The sequence below is a fragment of the Oncorhynchus gorbuscha genome, linkage group LG03 (assembly GCF_021184085.1).
Source record: "Oncorhynchus gorbuscha isolate QuinsamMale2020 ecotype Even-year linkage group LG03, OgorEven_v1.0, whole genome shotgun sequence".
NCBI lineage: Eukaryota > Metazoa > Chordata > Actinopteri > Salmoniformes > Salmonidae > Oncorhynchus > Oncorhynchus gorbuscha.
Genome location: NC_060175.1, coordinates 579,945 through 600,480, shown reverse-complemented (window position 1 = coordinate 600,480; position 20,536 = coordinate 579,945). Strand labels below are relative to the sequence as shown.

Below are 20,536 nucleotides of genomic sequence, written 5' to 3'. Positions count from 1 at the left end.
GTATCTGTATGGGATAGAGGACAGATAGAGGACAGAGGGGTGATGTATCTCTATGGGATAGAGGACAGATAGAGGACAGAGGGGTGATGTGTCTCTATGTGATAGAGGACAGAGGGGTGATGTGTATATGGGATAGAGGACAGATAGAGGACAGAGGGGTGATGTATCTCCATGGTATAGGGGACAGATAGGGGTAGTTTAGCTCCCATGGTATAGGGGACAGATAGGGGTAATGTAGCTCTATGGTATAGGGGACAGATAGGGGTAATGTAGCTCCATGGTATAGGGGACAGATAGGGGTGATTTAGCTCTATGGTATAGGGACAGATAGGGTGATGCAGCTCTATGATATAGGGGACAGATAGGGGTAGTTTAGCTCTATGGTATAGGGGACATATAGGGGTAATGTAGCTCTATGGTATAGGGGACAGATAGGGGTAGTTTAGCTCTATGATATAGGGGACAGATAGGGGTAATTTAGCTCTATGATATAGGGGACAGATAGGGGTAATGTAGCTCTATGGTATAGAGGACAGATAGGGTGATGTAGGTCAATGGTATAGGGGATAGATAGGGTGATGCAGCTCTATGATATAGAGGACAGATAGAGGTGATGCAGCTCTATGATATAGGGGACAGATAGGAGTGATGCAGCTCTATGATATCAAGGACAGATAGGGTGATGCAGCTCTATGATATAGGGGACAGATAGTGTGATGCAGCTCTATGATATAGGGGACAGATAGGGGTGATAGTCATATAGGGGTAATGTAGCTGATATGATATAGGGGACAGGTAGGGGACAGATATGGTTGATGTGTCTATGGGATAGAGGACAGAGTGGGGACAGAGGGGTGATGTATCTCTGTATGGGATAGAGGACAGATAGAGGACAGAGGGGTGATGTATCTCTATGGTATAGGGGACAGATAGGGGTAGATGCAGCTCCTATGATATAGGGGACAGATAGGGGTAATGTAGCTCCATGGTATAGGGGACAGATAGGGGTAGTTTAGCTCTATGGTATAGGGGACAGATAGAGGTAATGTAGCTACATGATATAGGGGACAGATAGAGGGATGATAGCTCCATGATATAGGGGACAGATAGGGGTAATGTAGCTCTATGGTATAGGGGACAGATAGGGTGATGCAGCTCCATGGTATAGGGACAGATAGGGGTGATGGGTATGATGTAGACCGATAGGGTGATGCAGTATAGGGGACAGATAGGGTGATGCAGCTCTATGATATAGGGGACAGATAGATGGGTGATGCAGCTCTATGATATAGAGGACAGATAGGGTGATGCAGCTCTATGATATCAAGGTCAGATAGGGTGATGCAGCTCTATGATATAGGGGACAGATAGGAGTGATGCAGCTCTATGATATAGAGGACAGATAGGGTGATGCAGCTCTATGATATAGGGGATAGATAGGGGTGATGCAGCTCTATGATATAGGGGACAGATAGGAGTGATGCAGCTCTATGATATCAAGGTCAGATAGGGTGATGCAGCTCTATGATATAGGGGACAGATAGTGTGATGCAGCTCTATGATATAGGGGACAGATAGGGTGATGCAGCTCTATGATATAGAGGACAGATAGGGGTGATGCAGCTCTATGATATAGGGGACATATAGGGTGATGCAGCTCTATGATATAGGGGACAGATAGGGTGATGGAGCTCTATGATATAGAGGACAGATAGGGTGATGCAGCTCTATGATATAGGGGATAGATAGGGGTGATGCAGCTCTATGATATAGGGGACAGATAGGAGTGATGCAGCTCTATGATATCAAGGACAGATAGGGTGATGCAGCTCTATGATATAGGGGACAGATAGTGTGATGCAGCTCTATGATATAGGGGACAGATAGGGTGATGCAGCTCTATGATATAGGGGACAGATAGGGGTGATATACATATAGGGGTAATGTAGCTCTATGATATAGGGGACAGATATGGTTGATGTGTCTATGGGATAGAGGACAGAGAGGGGACAGACGGGTGATGTATCTGTATGGGATAGAGGACAGATAGAGGACAGAGGGGTGATGTATCTCTATGGGATAGAGGACAGATAGAGGACAGAGGGGTGATGTGTCTCTATGTGATAGAGGACAGAAAGGGGACAGAGGGGTAATGTAGCTCCATGGTATAGGGGACAGATAGGGGTAGTTTAGCTCTATGGTATAGGGGACAGATAGGGGTAATGTAGCTCTATGGTATAGAGGACAGAGAGGGTGATGTAGGTCAATGGTATAGAGGACAGATATGGGTGATGCAGCTCTATGATATAGGGGACAGATAGGGTGATGCAGCTCTATGATATAGAGGACAGATAGGGTGATGCAGCTCTATGATATAGGGGACAGATAGGGTGATGCAGGACTGATATGATATAGAGGACAGATAGGGGTGATGCAGCTCTATGATATAGGGGACAGATAGGGGTGGCAGCTCTATGATATAGGGACATATAGGGTGATGCAGCTCTATGATATAGAGGACAGATAGGGTGATGCAGCTCTATGATATAGAGGACAGATAGGGTGATGCAGCTCTAATGATATGAGGACAGCCATTTAGGGGACAGTCATGGGACATTGATATACGATATGGGTGATCCTCTATGAATAGAGGACAGATAGGGTGATGCAGCTCTGGAACAGTTAGGGGACGCCATGTCTACCAACTGAGCTCTATGATATAGAACCAGAGCTCTATAGAGGACAGATAGGGGATAGATAGGGGTGATGCAGCTCTATGATATAGGGACAGATAGGGGTGATGCAGCTCTATGATATAGGGGACAGATAGGGTGATGCAGCTCTATGATATAGAGGACAGATAGGGGTTATGCAGTTCTATGATATAGGGGATAGATAGGGGTGATGCAGCTCTATGATATAGGGGACAGATAGGGGTGATGCAGCTCTAATGAATTAGGGGACCGATAGGGTGATGCAGCTCTATGATATAGAGGACAGTTAGGGGACAGATAGGGGTGATATACATATAGGGGTAATGTAGCTCTATGATATAGGGGACAGGTAGGGGCATTGATATGGTTGATGTGTATATGGGATAGAGGACAGAGAGGGGACAGAGGGGTGATGTATCTCCATGATATATAGAGGACAGATAGGGGTAGTTTAGCTCCCATGATATAGGGGACAGATAGGGGTAATGTAGCTCCATGGTATAGGGGGCACATAGAGGTAATGTAGCTCCATGGTACAGGGGACAGATAGGGGTAATGCAGCTCTATGGTATAGGGGACAGATAGGGGTAATGTAGTTCCATGGTATAGGGGACAGTTAGGGGTAATAATAGCTACATGGTATAGAAAACAGATAGGGGTAATGTAGCTCCATGGTATATAAAAAACAGATAGGGGTAATGTAGCTCCATGGTATAGGGGACAGATGGGGGTAATGTAGCTCCATGATATATAGGGGACAGATAGGGGTGTTTAGTAGCTCTACATATAGGGGACAGATAGGGGTAATGTAGCTCTATGGTATAGAGGACAGAGAGGGTGATGTAGGTCAATGGTATAGGGGACAGATAGGGGTGATGCAGCTCTATGATATAGGGGACAGATAGGGTGATGCAGCTCTATGATATAGGGGACAGATAGGGTGATGCAGCTCTATGATATAGGGGACAGATAGGGTGATGCAGCTCTATGATATAGAGGACAGATAGGGGTGATGCAGCTCTATGATATAGGGGACAGATAGGGGTGATGCAGATCTATGATATAGGGGAGAGATAGAGTGATGCAGCTCTATGATATAGAGGACAGATAGGGGTGATGCAGCTCTATGATATTGAGGACAGATAGGGGTGATGCAGCTCTATGATATAGAGAACAGTTAGGGGACAGATAGGGGTGATATACATATGGTGTAATGTAGCTCTATGATATAGAGGACAGATAGGGGTGATGCAGCTCTATGATATAGAGGACAGATAGGGTGATGCAGCTCTATGATATAGGGGAGAGATAGAGTGATGCAGCTCTATGATATAGGGGACAGATAGGGGTGATATACATATGGGGTAATGTAGCTCTATGTATAGAGGACAGAGAGGATAATGTAGCTCTATGGTATAGAGGACAGATATGGGACAGTTGGGGGACAGATAGGGGTGATATACATATAGGGGTAATGTAGCTCTATGATATAGGGGACAGATAGGGGTGATATACATATGGGGTGATGCAGCTCTATGATATAGGGACAGAGGGTGATGCAGCTGATATACATATAGGGGAATGTAGCTCTAGATATAGGGGACAGATAGGGGTGATATACATATGGTGTAATGTAGCTCTATGGTATAGGGGACAGCTGGGGTGATGCAGCTCTATGATATAGGGGACAGTTAGGGGACAGATAGGGATGATATACATATAGGAGTAATGTAGCTCTATGGTATAGAGGACAGATATGGTGATGCAGCTCTATGATATAGAGGACAGATAGGGTGATGCAGCTCTATGATATAGAGGACAGATATGGTGATGCGGCTCTATGATATAGGGGACAGTTAGGGGACAGATAGGGGTGATATACATATAGGGGTAATGTAGCTCTATGATATAGGGGACAGATAGGGGACAGATAGGGTTGATATACATATTGGGGTAATGTAACTCTATGGTATAGAGGACAGATTGGGTGATGCATCTCTACGATATAGAGGATAGATAGGGGTGATGCAGCTGTAATGAATTAGGGGACCGATAGGGTGATGCAGCTCTATGATACCGAGGACAGATAGGGTGATGCAGCTCTATGATATAGAGGACAGTTAGGGGACAGATAGGGGTGATATACATATGGTGTAATGTAGCTCTATGATATAGAGGACAGATAGGGGTGATGCAGCTCTATGATATAGAGGACAGATAGAAGTGATGCATCTCTACGATATAGAGGATAGATAGGGGTGATGCAGCTCTATGATATAGGGGACAGATAGGGTGATGCAGCTCTATGATATAGAGGACAGATAGGGGTGATGCAGCTCTATGATATAGAGAACAGTTAGGGGACAGATAGGGGTGATATACATATGGTGTAATGTAGCTCTATGATATAGAGGACAGATAGGGGTGATGCAGCTCTATGATATAGAGGACAGATAGGGGTGATGCATCTCTACGATATAGAGGATAGATAGGGGTGATGCAGCTCTATGATATAGGGGACAGATAGGGTGATGCAGCTCTATGATATAGAGGACAGATAGGGGTGATGCAGCTCTATGATATAGAGAACAGTTAGGGGACAGATAGGGGTGATATACATATGGTGTAATGTAGCTCTATGATATAGAGGACAGATAGGGGTGATGCAGCTCTATGATATAGAGGACAGATAGGGGTGATGCAGCTCTATGATATAGGGGAGAGATAGGGTGATGCAGCTCTATGATATAGGGGACAGATAGAGTGATGCAGCTCTATGATATAGGGGACAGATAGGGGTGATATACATATGGGGTAATGTAGCTCTATGGTATAGAGGACAGAGAGGATAATGTAGCTCTATGGTATAGAGGACAGATATGGGACAGTTGGGGGACAGATAGGGGTGATATACATATAGGGGTAATGTAGCTCTATGGTATAGAGGACAGATATGGTGATGCAGCTCTATGATATAGGGGACAGATAGGGGTGATATACATATAGGTGTAATGTAGCTCTATGGTATAGGGGACAGATATGGTGATGCAGCTCTATGATATAGGGGACAGTTAGGGGACAGATAGGGGTGATATACATATGGTGTAATGTAGCTCTATGATATAGAGGACAGATATGGTGATGCAGCTCTATGGTATAGAGGACAGATATGGTGATGCAGCTCTATGATATAGGGGATAGTTAGGGGACAGATAGGGGTGATATACATATGGTGTAATGCAGCTCTATGATATAGGGGACAGATAGGGTGATGCAGCTCTATGATATAGGGGACAGTTAGGGGACAGATAGGGGTGATATACATATGGTGTAATGTAGCTCTATGATATAGGGGACAGATAGGGTGATGCAGCTCTATGATATAGGGGACAGTTAGGGGACAGATAGGGGTTATATACATATGGTGTAATGTTTCTCTATGATATAGGGGACAGATAGGTGTGATGTCAAGGACTCTTGTGTGTATGCTATAGTTTTAGTAACTATAAACAAGTAACATTCATTTTCTTCTCTGCTTTCTATAAGATTAATGTTTGTGAATTCAAATGCTGCGTAATTCTGCTGTTTGCCAATGTGTTTGTGGGTGCTACTGTATTTTGTGTTGACATTTCTATTCATAATGTGCTTGCCTGTTGTAATATGTATAGTCCCAACATATGGTAGCGTACCTTTAGGAATGGCTATAACAATGCTGACAGTCCATTTGACCACATGGGAGCCATCTTTGCTGTCTGTACCGGTCAGGTCATCGGGTATGTCTTTGCTGTTTGTACCGGTCAGGTCATCGGGTATGTCTTTGCTGTTTGTACCGGTCAGGTCATCGGGTATGTCTTTGCTGTTTGTACCGGTCAGGTCATCGGGTATGTCTTTGCTGTCTGTCGTAACGATGACATCCACAGGTGAGCTGGACTCCGAATATGACCTGTCCTGGTCTCTATGTTCTTGTCCCCCTGGGAACATGTCCTCCCTGTCCCTGTCTCTCCCACACCCTTCTGTCTCTGTGTCCTCCCCCAAATCAGAGTCTGGTGGAGAGGGACAGGGTAGAGAGCTCTTGGAGTCAGGTTCCTCACACAGCGATCTGGACTCCATGGTTCAGTCACAGCTTTTTCTGATTAATAGACAGTGTAATGTTACTGACTGAATAACAGACCTGCCAAGGGAACAAACATTGTTATTTCTAACTTCGTCAAAAATCAATATAAATAAATATAATAAATTACGTTGCAGCCAAACAAAGTAAATGTTCATTATTTTATTCTTAAAATAACAAATGTCATGCTCTACACTCCTAACAACAATGAGTAAATGCTACGCATACAACAATACAAGATACAGCTCTACATTATTATGTAACTTTTCAAATCCTAATTCACAATGAAATGCACAAGCCTACCGTTTATTGTCCTGTTTGCCTGTGTGGGTTGGTGATCAGGCACATCATTTTCATATCATCTGAGTAAAATTACATGTCAACTTTTCTGTGAATCACCTTCCTACTTACCGCTACGCGAAATAGTCCTTAGCTCTTTGGTAGACTGGAGGTGCAGTTCGGCAGCTATTTCAGTTTGTGTCCCTTACATCTTTTACCAATATCATCACTGATACATGATATATAGCCTAGTTATTTTCATAATTACGTAGAATCACGGTTTCATCTTTGACGGAATAACATCAAATGCGGTAGGATGTCACATGAACTGTTTACGTCACCTTAGCAACCAGTGTTGCGACAACAACGTGATAACGTTACAATCGCCAATGTCACAAATTGTTTGTAACAATGTTGCGGCGAGTGAAAGTTACATTGTGACATCATAATATATCATAATAAATGGATATTATTTATCACAATGGCCAATCCGGAACGAACTGAAACTTTGAAAGCCCGATTAGATTAGAAGAATCAAGCATTGCTATTATCCTGATAATTATGAACTCGATAAAAGATTGTTTAAGCATCAGAATAGTCTACAAACAAACAATGTTTTTACAATGTTTTTACAAAAAATACAAACAACCCACACAATATTTTAGTCATTTAAGACTGTCATTATTTTCAGCAATTACTTTTTCAACCTGTTAGAAACTATTATAACAAAATCTTTAAATCATTCAATATTTTCTTTCGTGCATGAATACCACCTAGGCTTTTCAAACCATTACCCCCCTCACGGACTCAATTACAGAACAATGAAGCCGTATTGATATCTGTTGGTCGACCAGACATCAGTCCCAACTGTCAATCAACTGGTCTAACTCAATAGAACAGCAGTTGATTGGTTTAAACCCTATTGTTTCAAATAAGCTACATGCCATACCGTTATTATCAGGTCGCAATATGATATTGCACATTGTATTGTATTCTATCCCATTATTTTATTTCATTTTGCTTTCTATTCTATAAAATATGATATGTTCTACTCTTACTGTAGTATAGTGTAATGTAGGCTGCGTTAGAAAGATGTGAACGTGATAAGCATACATTTTCTTTCTCTACTTTCGAGGAAACCATTTCAAATGTCGCCCCAGTGTATATGTGTTGAGGGGCTGAGCCAAAACTCGCTTCAAAGAAACGCCCTGCGCGCACAGAGAGCTCCTCTGCAGAAATACACTTTTATTCAGTCACGGAAAAGAGAACATGGACGGGATGCTACAACATGATCACTGATACACAACTTGTTTTTTTCTCATCAATGGATTTGTACTGATTTGAAAAGAATGGATAAAATATTGGTTAAAGATAGTTGTGATCTGTACGGCCGACCCGCCCGCAGGACACAATGGATAGCGAGTACCCTGGCTTACCACTACGGACTGGATCGGGGAGTAGAGAACGAAATTATAGTTCTGGCGACCGGACTGGACCAGTATCTGCAGGAGATCTTCCACCACATGGACTGTACAGGAGATGGGAAGATATCCATGGAGGACTTTAATATTCTGTGTGAGATCTTGGGGTTGAACAAAGACTCTGAGTCGGAGGAGTGTGTGGGGGTCCTGGATAATCTGCCCAGTGAGTTTACCTTCAGGCAGTTCCACGCTAAACTCTGCGGATACTTCAGCACCAAGGCTGGGTCCCAGTATGAGAACGGGAGGTTACTGGTCGGGAAAGACAGCGAGCATATAGAGACTCAGATCCGCCTGAGGATCCCTCTGAGGCGGCGAAAGAAGATGCTATCTCTGGGGACCGGTGGGAGAGAGAGCCCGGGATCGTCACCGAACTCAGATAGACATTTGCCGGGCTGTCGGCAGCTGCGCGCCTTCTGCACCCGGGAGTGTTACGAGGAGATTGTGGCTCTGGAGGAAGCAGAGGAAAGGATAACTAAACTACAGGATGAGAATGCCAGTCTGAGGGAGCTGGTGGAGGATATGAGGGCGGCTCTACAGAGCAGTGATGCCCGCTCCCTGGCACTACAGGTAAGGGTATCCAGATGGGCATCAGTGGTATTGTTATTATTATGTGTTGATGGGAGGCTTTGAGTCTGTAACAAAACATAGCCCTGTAAAGGATCATGAAGTTTTAGAATAGAGACACTGACACTTTCAAATGAATATGATTATGGGAAAGTTGGCATTGGAAAAGCTGTGTTAGCAGGCTATTATATCCCCCCATCACTGAACTGGCCATAGCCTACTGTTGTCTGTCTGTTCCCTCCCAGGTAGGACTGTTGAAGAGCCACTCCAAACACGAATCAGAGAGCGGCTGCTTCATCGCTCATCACAAACTATCTGTCCGGACGACCCACAGCAGCAACAACTGCCATGGGAACACCAAGACCCACAACCTCAGCCACATCAAGACGACCCACAGCAGCAATCCCAGCAGCCAGCGTGACCCCAGTCAGTACTCTAGCCTGAAGACCAGTAGCCAGTACACTATTGACCCGATCCACAGCTCTCGGAATGGGCAGGTGGAGGAGGCCATTCTGTTTAATAAAAAGCTGGAACAAGAGCTGAGGTCGTCGCGGGAGGCAGTGTCGGAGTTAGAGGGGTGTAACAGGGCACTGCAGGTGGAGCAGGGGGACATGAGGAGGAAGGTGGAGGATGCCCGTCAGGCGCTGGTCAGTGGAATGGGGAAGGTCAAAGAGCTGGAGGCTAAAGCCAGCAGAGTACCAGTCCTACAGAGACACATCAAGCAGCTGGAGCAGGAGATCCTCTACTACAGGTTAACATGACTGTACCTTCAGGAACAAAGCTTCAGTTCCTCTACATGTTATTCCTATACGATAGGTCCAGTTCTACCTAGGTGCATGAGTCTGGTGTAGTGGTGGTGGAGTGGCCCCTATAGGAGTCTGGTGTAGTGGTGGCGGGGTGGCCCCTATAGGAGTCTGGTGTAGTGGTGGCAGGGTGCTCTCTATAGGAGTCTGGTGTAGTGGTGGTAGGGTGCTCTCTATAGGAGTCTGGTGTAGTGGTGGTGGGGTGCTCTCTATAGGAGTCTGGTGTAGTGGTGGTGGGGTGCTCTCTATAGGAGTCTGGTGTAGTGGTGGTGGAGTGCTCTCTATAGGAGTCTGGTGTAGTGGTGGCGGGGTGCTCTCTATAGGAGTCTGGTGTAGTGGTGGTGGGGTGGCCTCTATAGGAGTCTGGTGTAGTGGTGGTGGGGTGCTCTCTATAGGAGTCTGGTGTAGTGGTGGTAGGGTGCTCTCTATAGGAGTCTGGTGTAGTGGTGGTGGGGTGGCCTCTATAGGAGTCTGGGGTGAGGTGGTGGGTGGGGGTGGGGGGGCCTCTATAGGAGTCTGGTGTAGTGGTGGTGGGGTGCTCTCTATAGGAGTCTGGTGTAGTGGTGGTGGGGTGCTCTCTATAGGAGTCTGGTGTAGTGGTGGTGGGGTGCTCTCTATAGGAGTCTGGTGTAGTGGTGGTAGGGTGCTCTCTATAGGAGTCTGGTGTAGTGGTGGTGGAGTGCTCTCTATAGGAGTCTGGTGTAGTGGTGGTGGGGTGCTCTCTATAGGAGTCTGGTGTAGTGAGTAGTGGTGGTAGGGTGCTCTCTATAGGAGTCTGGTGTAGTGGTGGTGGGGTGCTCTCTATAGGAGTCTAGTGTAGTGGTGGTGGGGTGCTCTCTATAGGAGTCTGGTGTAGTGGTGGTGGGGTGCTCTCTATAGGAGTCTAGTGTAGTGGTGGTGGGGTGCTCTCTATAGGAGTCTAGTGTAGTGGTGGTGGGGTGTCTGGTGTAGTGGTGGTGGGGTCTCTATAGGAGTCTGGTGTAGTGGTGGTGGGGTGCTCTGGTGTAGTGGTGGTGGGGTGCTCTATAGGAGTCTATAGGAGTCTGGTGTAGTGGAGTGGGGTGCTCTCTATAGGAGTCTGGTGTAGTGTAGGAGTGGTGGGGGTGCTCTCTATGGTGTAGTGGTGGTGGGGTGCTCTCTATAGGAGTCTGGTGTAGTGGTGGCGGGGTGGCCTCTATAGGAGTCTGGTGTAGTGGTGGCGGGGTGGCCTCTATAGGAGTCTGGTGTAGTGGTGGTGGGGTGGCCTCTATAGGAGTCTGGTGTAGTGGTGGTGGGGTGGCCTCTATAGGAGTCTGGTGTAGTGGTGGTGGGGTGGCCTCTATAGGAGTCTGGTGTAGTGGTGGTGGGGTGGCCTCTATAGGAGTCTGGTGTAGTGAGTAGTGGTGGTGGTGGGGTGGCCTCTATAGGAGTCTGGTGTAGTGGTGGTGGGGTGGCCTCTATAGGAGTCTGGTGTAGTGGTGGTGGAGTGCTCTCTATAGGAGTCTGGTGTAGTGGTGGTGGGGTGCTCTCTATAGGAGTCTGGTGTAGTGAGTAGTGGTGGTGGGGTGCTCTCTATAGGAGTCTGGTGTAGTGGTGGTGGGGTGCTCTCTATAGGAGTCTGGTGTAGTGGTGGTGGGGTGCTCTCTATAGGAGTCTGGTGTAGTGGTGGTGGGGTGCTCTCTATAGGAGTCTGGTGTAGTGGTGGTGGGGTGCTCTCTATAGGAGTCTGGTGTAGTGGTGGTGGAGTGCTCTCTATAGGAGTCTGGTGTAGTGGTGGTGGGGTGCTCTCTATAGGAGTCTGTAGTGAGTAGTGGTGGTGGGGTGCTCTCTATAGGAGTCTGGTGTAGTGTGGTGGGGTGCTCTCTATAGGAGTCTGGTGTAGTGGTGGTGGGGTGCTCTATAGGAGTCTGGTGTAGTGGTGGTGGGGTGCTCTCTATAGGAGTCTGGTGTAGTGGTGGTGGGGTGCTCTCTATAGGAGTCTGGTGTAGTGAGTAGTGGTGGTGGGGTGCTCTCTATAGGAGTCTGGTGTAGTGGTGGTGGGGTGCTCTCTATAGGAGTCTGGTGTGGGGTGGCCTCTATAGGAGTGTGGTGGGGTGCTCTCTATAGGAGTCTGGTGTAGTGGTGGTGGGGTGCTCTATAGGAGTCTGGTGTAGTGGTGGTGGGGGGTGCTCATCTATAGGAGTCTGGTGTAGTGAGTAGTGGTGGTGGGGTGCTCTCTATAGGAGTCTGTGTAGTGAGTAGTGGTGGTGGGGTGCTCTCTATAGGAGTCTGGTGTAGTGGTGGTGGGGTGCTCTCTATAGGAGTCTGGTGTAGTGGTGGTGGAGTGCTCTCTATAGGAGTCTGGTGTAGTGGTGGTGGGGTGCTCTCTATAGGAGTCTGGTGTAGTGAGTAGTGGTGGTGGGGTGCTCTCTATAGGAGTCTGGTGTAGTGAGTAGTGGTGGTGGGGGTGCTCTCTATAGGAGTCTGGTGTAGTGGTGGTAGGGTGCTCTCTATAGGAGTCTGGTGTAGTGGTGGTGGAGTGCTCTCTATAGGAGTCTGGTGTAGTGGTGGTCGGGGTGCTCTCTATAGGAGTCTGGTGTAGTGGTGGTGGGGTGGCTTCTATAGGAGTCTGGTGTAGTGCTGGTGGGGTGCTCTCTATAGGAGTCTGGTGTAGTGGTGGTGGGGTGGCCCCTATAGGAGTCTGGTGTAGTGGTGGTGGGGTGCTCTCTATAGGAGTCTGGTGTAGTGGTGGTGGGGTGCTCTCTATAGGAGTCTGGTGTAGTTGTGGCGGGGTGGCCTCTATAGGAGTCTGGTGTAGTGGTGGTGGGGTGGCTTCTATAGGAGTCTGGTGTAGTGCTGGTGGGGTGGCCTCTATGGGAGTCTGGTGTAAGATAACTCTAACCACTAGGCTAACTGCCTCCCCCCTCTAACCACTAGGCTACCTGCCTACCCTTTTAACCACTAGGCTACCTGCCTCCCCCCTCTAACCACTAGGCTACCTAGGAGTCGTCCCCCTCTAACCACTAGGCTACCTGCTTCCCCCTCTAACCACTTGGCTACCTGCCCCATCCCCCTCTAACCACTAGGCTATCCCTCACCCTCTAACCACTAGGCTAACTGCCTCTATAGGAGTCCCCTCTAACCACTAGGCTACCTGCCTGGCCCCTCTAACCCCTAGGCTACCTGCCTCCCCCTCTAACCACTAGGCTACCTGCTGGTGTAGGCTACCTGCCTCCCCTCTAACCACTAGGCTACCTGCCTCCCCCTCTAACCACTAGGCTACCTGCCTCCCCTCTAACCACTAGGCTACCTGCCCCCCTCTAACCACTAGGCTACCCCTCCCCCTCTAACCACTATGCTAACTGCCTCCCCCCTCTAACCACTAGGCTACCTGCCTCCCCTCTAACCACTAGGCTACCTGCCTCCCCCTCTAACCACTAGGCTACCTGCCTCCCCCTCTAACCACTAGGCTACCTGCCTCCCCCTCTAACCACTAGGCTACCCCCCCCCTCTAACCACTAGGCTACCTTCTCCCCCTCTAACCACTAGGCTACCTGCCTCCCCTTCTAACCACTAGGCTACCTGCCTCCCCCTCAAACCACTAGGCTACCTGCCTCCTCCTCTAACCACTAGGCTACCTGCCTCCCCCTCTAACCCCACCCCTCTAACCACTAGGCTACCCCTCCCTCTAACCACCCCCCACCCCTCTAACCACTAGGCTACCTGCCTCCCCCTCTAACCACAAGGCTACCTACCTGCCTCCCCCTCTAACCACTAGGCTACCTGCTACCCTCCCCCTCTAACCACAAGGCTACCTGCCTCCCCCTCTAACCACTAGGCTACCTGCCTCCCCCTCTAACCACTAGGCTACCTGCCTCCCCCCTAACCTAACCACTATGCTAACTGCCTCCCCCTCTAACCACTAGGCTACCTGCCTCCCCCTCTAACCACTAGGCTACCTGCCTCCCCCTCTAACCACTAGGCTACCTGCCTCCCTCCTCTAACCACTAGGCTACCTGCCTCCCCCTCTAACCACTATGCTAACTGCCTCCCCCTCTAACCACTAGGCTACCTGCCTCCCCCTCTAACCACTAGGCTACCTGCCTCCCCCTCTAACCACTAGGCTACCTGCCTCCCCCTCTAACCACTAGGCTACCTGCCTCCCCTCTAACCACTAGGCTACCTGCCTCCCCCTCTAACCACTAGGCTACCTGCCTCCCCCCCCCCACCCCTCTAACCACTAGGCTACCTGCCTCCCCTCTAACCACTAGGCTACCTGCCTCCCCCTCTAACCACTAGGCTACCTGCCTCCCCCTCTAACCACTAGGCTACCTGTCCCCCCCTCTAACCACTAGGCTACCTGCCTCCCCCTCTAACCACTAGGCTACCTGCCTCCCCCTCTAACCACTAGGCTACCTGTCCCCCCCCACCCCTCTAACCACTAGGCTACCTGCCTCCCCCTCTAACCACTAGGCTACCTGCCTCCCCCTCTAACCACTAGGCTACCTGCCTCCCCCTCTAACCACTAGACTACCTGCCTCCCCCTCTAACCACTAGGCTACCTGCCTCCCCCTCTAACCACTAGGCTACCTGCCTCCCCCTCTAACCACTAGGCTACCTGTCCCCCCCACCCCTCTAACCACTAGGCTACCTGCCTCCCCTCTAACCACTAGGCTACCTGCCTCCCCTCTAACCACTAGGCTACCTGCCTCCCCCTCTAACCACTAGACTACCTGCCTCCCCCTCTAACCACTAGACTACCTGCCTCCCCCTCTAACCACTAGGCTACCTGCCTCCCCCTCTAACCACTAGGCTACCTGCCTCCCCCTCTAACCACTAGGCTACCTGCCTCCCCCTCTAACCACTTGGCTACCTGCCTCCCCCTCTAACCACTAGGCTACCTGCCTCCCTCCTCTAACCACTAGGCTACCTGCCTCCCCCCTCTAACCACTAGACTACCTGCCATCCCAACGAAAAAAAGTGATTAAAGTAGTTGGAAATGTCAGTAGGTTTTTCTACTAGGTTTTATACCCACAGAGCCCTAGCTCTAAACTACACATCACTATGCTATGTTTTATATCCACAGAGCCCTAGCTCTAAACTACACATCACTATGCTATGTTTTATACCCACAGAGCCCTAGCTCTAAACTACACATCACTCTGTTTTATATCCACAGAGCCCTAGCTCTAAACTACACATCACTATGCTATGTTTTATATCCACAGAGCCCTAGCTCTAAACTACACATCACTATGCTATGTTTTATACCCACAGAGCCCTAGCTCTAAACTACACATCACTATGCTATGTTTTATATCCACAGAGCCCTAGCTCTAAACTACACATCACTCTGTTTTATATCCACAGAGCCCTAGCTCTAAACTACACATCACTATGCTATGTTTTATATCCACAGAGCCCTAGCTCTAAACTACACATCACTCTGTTTTATATCCACAGAGCCCTAGCTCTAAACTACACATCACTATGTTTTATATCCACAGAGCCCTAGCTCTAAACTACACATCACTATGTTTTATATCCACAGAGCCCTAGCCCTAAACTACACATCACTCTGTTTTATATCCACAGAGCCCTAGCTCTAAACTACACGTCACTATGCTATGTTTTATATCCACAGAGCCCTAGCTCTAAACTACACATCACTCTGTTTTATATCCACAGAGCCCTAGCTCTAAACTACACATCACTCTCCTATGTTTTATATCCACAGAGCCCTAGCTCTAAACTACACATCACTCTGTTTTATATCCACAGAGCCCTAGCTCTAAACTACACATCACTATGCTATGTTTTATATCCACAGAACCCTAGCTCTAAACTACACATCACTCTGTTTTATATCCACAGAGCCCTAGCTCTAAACTACACATCACTATGTTTTATATCCACAGAGCCCTAGCTCTAAACTACACATCACTATGTTTTATATCCACAGAGCCCTAGCCCTAAACTACACATCACTCTGTTTTATATCCACAGAGCCCTAGCTCTAAACTACACATCACTATGCTATGTTTTATATCCACAGAGCCCTAGCTCTAAACTACACATCATTATGCTATGTTTATACCCACAGAGCCCTAGCTCTAAACTACACATCACTATGCTATGTTTTATATCCACAGAGCCCTAGCTCTAAACTACACATCACTCTGTTTTATACCCACAGAGCCCTAGCTCTAAACTACACATCACTCTGTTTTATACCCACAGAGCCCTAGCTCTAAACTACACATCACTATGGTATGTTTTATACCCACAGAACCCTAGCTCTAAACTACACATCACTCTGTTTTATACCCACAGAGCCCTTGCACTAAACTACAGATCACTCTGTTTTATATTTAAGTTGCTCTGGATAAGAGCGTCTGCTAAATTACTTAAATGTAATGTAAATGTATATCCACAGAGCCCTAGCTCTAAACTACACATCACTCTGTTTTATACCCACAGAGCCCTAGCTCTAAACTACATAACACTCTGTTTTATATCCACAGAGCCCTAGCTCTAAACTACACATCACTCTATTTTATATCCACAGAGCCCTAGCTCTAAACTACATATCACTATGCTATGTTTTATACCCACAGAGCCCTAGCTCTAAACTACAAATCACTCTATATTATATCCACAGAGCCCTAGCTCTAAACTAAAAATCATTATGCTATGTTTTATATCCACAGAGCCCTAGCTCTAAACTACACATCACTCTGTTTTACACCCACAGAGCCCTAGCTCTAAACTACACATCACTCTGTTTTATATCCACAGAGCCCTAGCTCTAAACTACACATCACTATGTTTTATATCCACAGAGCCCTAGCCCTAAACTACACATCACTCTGTTTTATACCCACAGAGCCCAAGCTCTAAACTACACATCACTATGCTATGTTTTATACCCACAGAGCCCTAGCTCTAAACTACACATCACTCTGTTTTATACCCACAGAGCCCTAGCTCTAAACTACAAATCACTATGCTATGTTTTATATCCACAGAGCCCTAGCTCTAAACTACACATCACTCTGTTTTATATCCACAAAAACCTAGCTCTAAACTACACATCACTCTGTTTTAGATCCACAGAGCCCTAGCTCTAAACTACACATCACTATGCTATGCTTTATACCCACAGAGCCCTAGCTCTAAACTACACATCACAATGCTATGTTTTATATCCACAGAGCCCTAGCTCTAAACTACACATCCCTCTGTTTTATATCCACAGAGCCCTAGCTCTAAACTACACATCACTATGCTATGTTTTATATCCACAGAGCCCTAGCTCTAAACTACACATCACTATTCTATGTTTTATACCCACAGAGCCCTAGCTCTAAACTACACATCACTCTGTTTTATATCCACAGAGCCCTAGCTCTAAACTACTCATCACTATGCTATGTTTTATATCCACAGAGCCCTAGCTCTAAACTACACATCACTATGCTATGTTTTATATCCACAGAGCCCTAGCTCTAAACTACACATCACTCTGTTTTATATCCACAGAGCCCTAGCTCTAAACTACACATCACTATGCTATGTTTTATACCCACAGAGCCCTAGCTCTAAACTACACATCACTCTGTTTTATACCCACAGAGCCCTAGCTCTAAACTTCACATCACTCTGTTTTATACCCACAGAGCCCTAGCTCTAAACTACACATCACTCTGTTTTATACCCACAGAGCCCTAGCTCTAAACTACTCATCACTATGCTATGTTTTATATCCACAGAGCCCTAGCTCTAAACTATATATCACTCTGTTTTATATCCACAGAAACCTAGCTCTAAACTACACATCATTATACTATGTTTTATACCCACAGAGCCCTAGCTCTAAACTACACATCACTATGATATGTTTTATATCCACAGAGCCCTATCTCTAAACTACACATCACTCTGTTTTATATCCACAGAGCCCTAGCTCTAAACTACTCATCACTATGCTATGTTTTATATCCACAGAGCCCTAGCTCTAAACTACACATCACTATGCTATGTTTTATACCCACAGAGCCCTAGCTCTAAACTACACCTCACTCTGTTTTATATCCACAGAGCCCTAGCTCTAAACTACACATCACTATGCTATGTTTTATACCCACAGAGCCCTAGCTCTAAACTACACATCACTATGTTTTATATCCACAGAGCCCTAGCTCTAAACTACACATCACTCTGTTTTATACCCACAGAGCCCTAGCTCTAAACTACTCATCACTATGCTATGTTTTATATCCACAGAACCCTAGCTCTAAACTACACATCACTCTGTTTTATATCCACAGAGCCCTAGCTCTAAACTACTCATCACTATGCTATGTTTTATATCCACAGAGCCCTAGCTCTAAACTACATATCACTCTGTTTTAGATCCACAGAGCCCTAGCTCTAAACTACACATCACTCTGTTTTATATCCACAGAGCCCTAGCTCTAAACTACTCATCACTATGCTATGTTTTATATCCACAGAGCCCTAGCTCTAAACTTCACATCACTCTGTTTTATACCCACAGAGCCCTAGCTCTAAACTACACATCACTCTGTTTTATATCCACAGAGCGCTAGCTCTAAACTACACATCAGTATGCTATGTTTAATATCCACAGAGCCCCAGCTCTAAACTACACATCAGTATGCTATGTTTAATATCCACAGAGCCCTAGCTCTAAACTACACATCACTATGCTATGTTTTATACCCACAGAGCCCTAGCGCTAAACTACACATCACTATGCTATGTTTTATATCCACAGAGCCCTAGCTCTAAACTACACATCACTCTGTTTTATATCCACAGAAAGCTAGCTCTAAACTACACATTAAAATGTTTTATAACCACAGAGTCAACTTCAACTAGTAGTTGATCCTACAGCATACAGTCAGTCTGCTTCCAACAGGATATAACCCTAACCCTGTGGCTGTACAGTAGGGGTGGCAGGTAGCTTTGGGCCAGTAACCAAAAGATTGCTGGATCGAATCCCAGAGCTGACAAGGTAAAAGTAGTTAACCCACTGTTCCCCGGGTGCCGAAGATGTGGATGTCGATTAAGGCAGCCCCCCGCACCTCTCTGATTCAGATGGGTTGGGTTCAATCTGGAAGACACATTTCAGTTGAATGCATTCAGTTGTACAACTTTCCCTTGTTGTTCCCACAGAGTCAGGCTGTTTCTGTACTGTGGCTGATCCTACAGCGTAGAGTCCGACTGTTTCTGTACTGTGGCTGATCCTACAGCATAGAGTCAGGCTATTTCTGTACTGTGGCTGATCCTACAGCGTAGAGTCAGCCTGGTCCACACCCTGTTGGTGGCTGGCAGGGTAACCTTACAATCAAATGCTTACTTACAGGCTCTAACCAATAGTGCAAAAAATGTATTAGGTGAACAATAGGTAAGTAAAATTACATGCTGGCTGTCTGGGTTACTGGCTGGGTGGCTGGGTAACTGTCTGGCTGGGTTACTCGCTGGTTGGCTGGGTAACTGTCTGGCTGTGTTACAGACTGGTGTTTGTATAGCCAAGCTGCTGAGAAACTGCTTTCTCTGATTTTGTTCTTGGCAAGACACATACACTCACCAACACACACACACGCGGCAGGACGTTGACATCTGGATTCTCCCAGCTCCCCTATCGTATTTCCTCTGACACAGAACACCAGATGAAAGGAGAGAGCGAGAGAAAGAGAAAGAACTGGAACATTTGAATAAATGCTGAATGATTGATCTGGCAGGCTGGGTAACTGTATGGCTTTTTGCCTGTGTTACTGGATGGCAGGCTGGGTAACTGCCTGGCTGTTTGGCTGGGATACTGGCTGGCTGGGTAACTGCCTGGCTGTTTGGCTGGGATACTGGCTGGCTGGGTAACTGCCTGGCTGTTTGCCTGTGTTACTGGCTGGCTGGCTGGGTAACTGTCTAGCTGGCTGGGTTACTTTCTGGGTAACAGGCTTGCTGGCTGGGTAACTGTCTAGCTGGCTGGGTTACTTTCTGGGTAACAGGCTTGCTGGCTGGGTAACTGTCTAGCTGGCTGGGTTACTTTCTGGGTAACAGGCTTGCTGGCTGGGTAACTGTCTAGCTGGCTGGGTTACTTTCTGTGTTACTGGCTGGCTGGCTGGGTAACTGTCTAGCTGGCTGGGTTACTTTCTGTGTTACTGGCTGGCTGGCTGGGTAACTGTCTAGCTGGCTGGGTTACTTTCTGTGTTACTGGCTGGCTGGCTGGGTTACTGGATGGCAGGCTGGGTTACAGGCTTGCTGGCTGGGTAACTGTCTGGCTGGGTTACAGGCTGCCTGGTTGGGTAACTGTCTGGCTGTCTGTGTTGCTGGCTGGCTGTGTTGCTGAATGGCTGGGTAACTGGCTGGCTGGCTGGCGGTGTAACTGGCTGGCTGGATAACTGTCTGGCTGTGTTATAGGCTGGCTGGGTAACTGTCTGGCTGTCTGTGTTGCTGGGTAACTGTCTGGCTGTGTTACAGGCTGGCTGGCTGGGTAACTGTCTGGCTTTTTGGCTGTGTTACAGGCTGGCCAGCTGGGTACCTGTCTGGCAGTTTGGCTGGGTTACAGGCTGGCTGGGTAACTGTCTGTCTGTGTAAATG

At 47.2% G+C, this 20,536-nt stretch overlaps 2 protein-coding genes across 3 annotated transcripts in view; one reads left to right on the top strand and one right to left on the bottom strand.

The window, feature by feature from the left end:
- Window positions 1-7,385, bottom strand: part of cfap92 (cilia and flagella associated protein 92 (putative)) — a 182,738-nt gene extending 175,353 nt beyond the window's left edge. For both annotated transcript variants that reach the window (XM_046333526.1, XM_046333533.1), the window contains exons 1-2: window positions 7,237-7,385; window positions 6,404-6,843 (exon numbers count right to left, since the gene is read on the bottom strand). In XM_046333526.1, the coding sequence (XP_046189482.1) occupies window positions 6,404-6,824 (421 nt within the window). In that variant the 5' untranslated portion in view covers window positions 6,825-6,843; window positions 7,237-7,385. The remainder of the gene's footprint in view (window positions 1-6,403; window positions 6,844-7,236) is intronic.
- Window positions 7,386-8,453: 1,068 nt separating this feature from the next.
- The window catches only part of efcc1 (EF-hand and coiled-coil domain containing 1), a 35,673-nt gene continuing 23,590 nt past the window's right edge, over window positions 8,454-20,536 (top strand). The window contains exons 1-2 of the mRNA XM_046343710.1: window positions 8,454-9,152; window positions 9,395-9,900. Of these exons, the coding sequence (XP_046199666.1) occupies window positions 8,454-9,152; window positions 9,395-9,900 (1,205 nt within the window). The remainder of the gene's footprint in view (window positions 9,153-9,394; window positions 9,901-20,536) is intronic.